The sequence below is a fragment of the Mesoplodon bidens genome (genome assembly GCF_964165515.1).
Source record: "Mesoplodon bidens genome assembly, chromosome: 1".
In the NCBI taxonomy this organism is placed as follows: Eukaryota; Metazoa; Chordata; class Mammalia; order Artiodactyla; family Ziphiidae; genus Mesoplodon; species Mesoplodon bidens.
The window spans coordinates 148572427-148579337 of record NC_138176.1 but is presented as its reverse complement, the minus strand read 5'-3'; the positions used below and the strand labels follow the sequence as shown (position 1 = coordinate 148579337).

At 37.4% G+C, this 6911-nt stretch overlaps 1 protein-coding gene across 3 annotated transcripts in view; it reads left to right on the top strand.

The window, feature by feature from the left end:
• The window catches only part of WDR19 (WD repeat domain 19), an 88928-nt gene continuing 82017 nt past the window's right edge, over positions 1-6911 (top strand). Inside the window, exons 1-4 of one of the 3 annotated variants that reach the window (XM_081250413.1) lie at positions 1-74; positions 2692-2783; positions 3071-3136; positions 6309-6434. In XM_081250413.1, coding sequence (XP_081106539.1) covers positions 69-74; positions 2692-2783; positions 3071-3136; positions 6309-6434 — 290 coding nt within the window. In that variant the 5' untranslated portion in view covers positions 1-68. The other 2 variants (XM_081250412.1, XM_081250414.1) reach the window with 2 other exon arrangements.

Sequence of the window (6911 nt, the reverse complement as noted above, 5' to 3'; positions counted from 1 at the left end):
TAGCCTTCTTGGAGGAGATTGGGTGCGCCTGCGCACTTGCTAGATCGCGCGGCTGCTCGAGCTTTGAGATGAAGGTAAGTAATTTACGAACCCCGGGGGAGCGGGAAGAAGCCCGCCAAGAGCCGCTTTGAGGATAGGAGCTTGTGACCTCCCTTCGTCCTCCCGAGTGCGTGAGAAGTGGGGAAGGGAGCGGGGCGACCAACGAGGGGGAGAGCAGGGGCGAAGTTGAAGGAGCAAGGGAATAGGAAGGAAAATTGAAGAGGAGAAGGCGGGGAGGGAGGCCTCTTATTTCTGGGACCGCGGATGGGGTTGGCGCTTTGCGGCAAGAGGGAACCCCGCCACGGCTGGAAATGAGCAGACTGGATCTGAAGAGAACCCGAACTTCGCACGGTGGAAAGAACGAGTTGTGTGAAAGCGCTTGGAGGGTCGCGGTGAAGTTGACTCGTTCGGGTGTCAGGAGCTGCCTCATTTCTTGCAGCTAAACACCTGGCAAGCCGCGCGACTGCTCAGCGCCTTAAAATGATTGAAAAGCCTGCGAAAAAATAATCTCAAATTGTATTGCCTGTGACTGGTGCAATTTACAGATCACCTGGTGGCGATGTACATTATTCACGGGGAAATCTGCACACGCAGGTCTCAAGCTCTAGAGCGTCATCCTCTGCACGCAAGGTTTCTGGGCTTGGGCTTCTCGTGAACCCCATTCCCCTGGCTACAGATCATTAACCGTTCGCTTTACCGATCAATATCCCCTTACACACACACACACCCCGATCTGGATATCCCTTTACACACACACACACACACACACACACCGAACTGGCAAAGAAATGGAAAGCTTAGTTTTTATAAGTTCTGGTGGCTATTAATGTGGAGATTGGAGTTGACAGACTGGTAATCTTAACTCATTTCTAAAGCTCTTCACAATTTATGAAGTACCAGAAGTAAGGAGATATTACTATTCCTGGTTCACAGTTGAGAATTCTGTGTTTGAGGCAATTTAATCGACCTGCTTTAAGCCCTACAGCTAATAAATAAAAAGCCAAATATAAACGTTGGTTTTCTGGTTGTGAAGCTAGCACATTTTCCGGTCCATTGTATGTGTATGGAGTGTCTGTAAACCTCCTTTGAATAAAAATAGTTTATAAGATCACAGCCAGAGGAGGTCTACCATGAAGCTGGTAAAATTCAAGTTTAGGAACCCCTCACTTGCATGCAGGGGTTCCAGGGCAATGTGGTCATAAAATTGCAAAAGTAAGATGCTTTTATATTCTTTTTTTTCTTTACGGGTGTCTTCATGGTCCACAAAACTTGGATGCACCTGTGATTTTAGCGCATCTGTTTTCAGTAGAGGTGGATTTAATCTTTAACATAGTAAATGCCTATGATTGGTGTTCAATTTTGACCATTGGAAGAGTTTTGTGTTGCTATTCAGACTGTCAAGCCACCTGCAGTAGTCTCTAAACTTCACATGCCTAGATATAGGCATCATTGTTTAACCTGTAATTTAACCTAATGTTAAAATCTACATTTATTCATCCAAACTCTTAAGTTCCTATATGTTCTAGATCAGCACTGTTTTGATATAAATATAATGTGAGCCAGTGTAATTTAACAATCTTAGTAGCCAAATTAAAATGTTTTTAAAGAAACAGGTAAGATTACTCCTCATAATATATTTTATTCTACCCAGTATATCCAAAATATTATCATTTCAACATGTAATCAGTATGAAAATTATCAGTGAAGATAGTTTTCATTCTCTCCTTTATAGTCTTTGAAACCCCATGTGTAGTTTATATTTACAGCACATCTAAATTTGGACTGCCCACATTTCAAGTCCTCAATATAATTCCAAGTCCACATGTGGTTTGTGGCTTCCATACTGGATACACAGTTCTTTATTGTCTAAGTGAAAAGAATGATTTTTCAATTGAAAAAGTGTCCACCCAATAGCCAAATTAAACACTTAATGATAAAGTAAATGTAACCGATGGGGAAAGGAAAATAATAATTTTGAAGAAAGTATAGACATTTTGTATTTCTATCAGGGTTTTTTTGTTTGTTTGTTTGTTTGTTTTTTTTTGGCTGTACGCGGGCCTCTCACTGTTGTGGCCTCTCCCGTTGTGGAGCACAGGCTCCAGACGTGCAGGCTCAGTGGCCATGGCTCACGGGCCCAGCCGCTCCACGGCATGTGGGATCCTCCCGGACCGGGGCACGAACCCGTGTCCCCTGCATCGGCAGGCGGACTCTCAACCACTGCGCCACCAGGGAAGCCCCAGGGTTAATATTTTTTAATAGCAATTTTGTTAAATTTAATCTCCCCAAATCTATGCTATTAATAATTAGCTAAGTTCAAGTTTAAATTATTTAAATTTTTAATAGCTATAAAACACTAAAGCCATACATTTTTATAAAAATTGATATTTGAAAACATTCAAAAGCAAAAACGTTTTATAGTGAATGCTCCCATATATATCGAGGTCCATACTTTACCGACCAGATTGTGGTTATTTGGTTGGTTGGTTGATTGGTCATTTTGTTTGTTACATTGTTGACTTCTTTTGGGTAAGCTCTAGCATAAGCCTTCACCATCCTGAATCCTACTGTTTTCATTATCATGTTTTGACATCTTTTCTGACCAACGCTTAATTGTATGTTTTGACAATATAGAAATTGTATTGTGTTTTTTAGCGTGTTTTCTCACTGCTAGAAAAGACTTGGCTTGGCACACCAATAAAGTTTACCTGGCAGAAAACATCAGGAAACTACCTTGCAGTAACAGGGTAAGAAATCAGTGAATGTTGGTAAGTCACCCTGACTCCAAATGGTTGTATGCCCACCTAACTACACTATCTGTTCAGTAGAAATTCTTGGGTGATGACTGAATGGTGGGAAAAGTAATATATTTCCATTAACATCACAATTCATAGAACCTTTTCCCTGGTAATAACTTTTTACATATAAATTATGAAACTATCGTGAGAAAATAAAATCAGTTGGGTGTATAAAAAAACTCTTTAGAGAAATAAGAAACACTTAAATCGTATCTTTGCGTTCTGATTTCTTTTAGAGCTGATCATATTGTGAAAATCTTTGATCGCCATGGTCAAAAAAGAAGTGAAATCAACTTATCTGGGTAAGTACAGTGGTAGATCAAAAACTTTTTCAAGCTTTGTGGCCTAAAAAATAAAAAAACTGTCTGAAAACTATGATCAAATCGAATTTTATAACATATCTTACCTGTATCTCCTCTTTTGCCTTCTCCATTTGCAAAGAGATTTGGTTTTTTATACCATAAACAGTTAATGAAATATGTATATATATAGCATATGAATTAGAATTTAACATTTATAAACACTCATACATTCACAGATAGTCTGTAAGACAAAATTATAAATGAGTCCATGTGAAAGAATTCTTACTTAATTATAAACAAGCTTTAGTGTGTGTATATGCAGATAAGATAAGCCCATAAGGCTGTAGTATTTCCTCTCTAATAGTTACTTTTTGCATACTTCTTAAAGGACAAAGACCTTATTTTATATATTTTAAGGAAGTCATTCTAGATTACAGTAAGCATAACATAAGCATTTTTTTTTTTTTTTTTTTTTTTTTTTTTTGCGGTACACGGGCCTCTCACTGTTGTGGCCTCTCCCGTTGCGGAGCACAGGCTCCGGATGTGCAGGCTCAGTGGCCATGGCTCACGGGCCCAGCCTCTCCGTGGCATGTGGGATCTTCCCTGACCAGGGCACGAACCCGTGTCCCCTGCATCAGCAGGCGGACTCTCAACCACTGCACCACCAGGGAAGCCCCCACATAAGCATTTTTAATGATTCAGTGTGATCATTCCCTGTATTAGTTATTTTACTGGTAGCCTTAGTGGTTATTATGATGTGTAGAATCCCTCACCTAAATGGTCTTATGCTGCCAGGCTTTTTAAATTCACGTCTGCTTTCTGTAGCTTATCGCCACCATCTTTGCAAATCAGGTTGCTTTACTTCTCTCCCATCCACCTAATGCCACCATTTTAGCATTTCCCATTGCTCTCTTTTTTTTATTATTATTAATTTTTATTGGAGTATAGTTGCTTTACAATGTTGTGTTAGTTTCTGCTGTACAGCAAAGTGAATCAGCTATACGTATACATATATCCCCTCTTTTTTGGATTTCCTTCCCATTTAGGTCACCACAGAGCATTGAGTAGAGTTCCCTGTACTATACAGTAGGTTCTCATTAGTAATCTGTTTTATACATAGTAGTGTATATATGTCAATCCTAATCTCCCAATTCATCCCACCCCCGCTGCCCTTGATATCCATACGTTTGTTCTCTACGTCTTGTGTTTCTATTTCTGCTTTGCAAATAAGTTCATCTGTATCACTTTTCCTAGATTCCACATAAAACGATATTAAATGATATTTGTTTTTCTCTGACTTACTCTGTATGACAGTCTTTAGGTCCACCCACTTCTCTTCAAATGGCACAAATTCATTCTTTTTTATAGCTGAGTAATAGTCCATTGTATATATGTACCACATCTTTATCCATTCCTCTGTTGATGGACATTTAGGTGCTTCCATGTCCTGGCTATTGTAACTAGTGCTGCAGTGAACATTGGGGTGCATGTATCTTTTGAATTATGGTTTTCTCCTGGTATATGCCCAGGCATGGGATTGCTGGGTCATATGGTAGTTCTATTTGTAATTTTTTAGGGAATCTCCATACTGTTCTCCATAGTGACTGTATCAGTTTACATTTCCACCAACAGTGTAGGAGGGTTCCCTTTTCTCCACACCCTCTCCAGCATTTGTTGTTTGTAGATTTTCTGATGATGCCCATTCTAACCGGTGTGAGGTGATACCTCATTGTAGTTTTGATTTGCATTTCTCTAATAATTAGTGATGTTGAGCGTCTTTTCATGTGTTTGTTGGCCATCTGTATCCCACTGCTCTCTTAATTGTTGCTTCTGGTTTCTCTATTCTAAGAAACAGAGGGCAAGCTAGTGATAATTATGTCTAAAATAAAGTAAGAAGGCACTTAGTAAAAAAAACTTCTTTGAGTAAATTGTATGAGCTTTATTGCATAATCTCTGTGACATCTATTTTGGTTACACAATGACCTTATTTTTTTACTTATGAATCTTTTGCTGTATTCATCATAGTTGAATTAGACTGTCAAAAGATCTCCACATAAATAAAATGCCATTATATATTGTCTTTAATCGGCAGATGAGTTTACTCATCAACAATTTGAAAGCCTCCCTTTTCCACACTCTCAAAATCCTGAAAATATTATAGAAAATTGAGATCCCAAAACATATTTTATTTCTTTATTTTTAACTTTTTTTTTTTTTTGGCCACACAGTGTGGCATGTGGGATCTTAGTTCCCTGACCAGGGATCAAACCCATGCCCCCTACATTGGGAGCACAGAGTCTTAACCACTGGACCGCCAGGGAAGTCCCCCAAAACATATTTTAACAGTTCGAAGAATAAAATAACTTAAGTAATGCCCAGCTATCTTAAATGTAAAACTGAGTATGGCTTAGCCAATACCCAAGAACAGAGGGTCTCCAAATGAAATATAGCATCAGAGAAGGAAGGAAAGGTTAATCTTCAAGGAAGTTCTTAAATTATAATAGACATTTGGAGTAATGTTAAACAGTAAGAAACATGTTAAATAGAGCATTTCCTATTTATAACTATTTTGTTATCTTAATTGAATCACTCTTATTCTATTAAGATATGAAATAAAAATAAACTTTCTTACTCACTATTTCAGAATTCAGTCTTTCTTGTTGTTTGCAGTCCTACGTCTACCCAGCCTTGATCTGTTCAATACACAGTTTATCTAGATATAACATCATTTCTTATCAGTACCTACTTTCTCCCTCTGTAAATCTGAAATAACCTTTCGAAAGTTGATCATACAAATTTCCTCTTGATTCCAGATGTGATTCCTTTCCAGAGGTGCTTGATGAGTTTGTTTTACCAAAGGGCCAGGCTCTTTATAGGTTTTGAGAAAATCTGCTAACTTATTAGGTATAATTATATTTAATATAGTATATGAAAATGATATTTAAAATAGAATTTAAAATGTTTCTGTTCCCTCAACAATGACATAATTGGTGTTAGTTTTATCCAGGCACTGAATGGTGAGTTATATTTCTCACTTTAGAAAGTTTATGACGTATTCAAAAATAGATTGAATGGTCTTGTTATAGACAAAAATCACAAATAGTTGAGTGTTTAAATTTCTTTCCCTACTTAAAAAAAATGCATAGTGATGTTTTGCTCTCTTTTTAAAAAGTAACTGTGTTGCTATGGATTGGGATAAGGATGGAGATATCCTAGCAGTGATTGCTGAGAAATCCAGTTACATTTATCTGTGGGATGCCAACACAAACAAAACCAGCCAGTTAGACAGTGGCATGAGGTAAGGATAATTTTTTTTATATTTTAAATCTTCACTTAGAAATATCATGATTTGCAGATTTGATGCTACAAATACTACTTTCATTATAAAGATGCATTGATGAGTTATTTTCTTATAAAGGAAAAAGTTCATTTCTTTTTTAATTGTTATATATAATCCTATTAATTTTGTTCAGTTAATTAGAATAAAGTTGTTATGATTATAAAATATGACTTCTTAAAAAGTTGCTTTCAATGGAACAGACTAAAATGTCCAAAGAAGAGAGAAAACATATATGGGAAAATCTGGAAATGGGATTGGCTGCAGGCATGGCTGGATCTAGGGGTTCTAATGATGCAGTCAAGACTGTCTCCATCTCTCAGCTCTTCCTTTCTCTGTATTGACTTCTTCTAAGTCAGACTCTCTCTCTTTTTAAAATTTTATTGAAGTGTAGTTGATTTATAATGTGTTAATTTCTGCTGTACAGCAAACTGATTA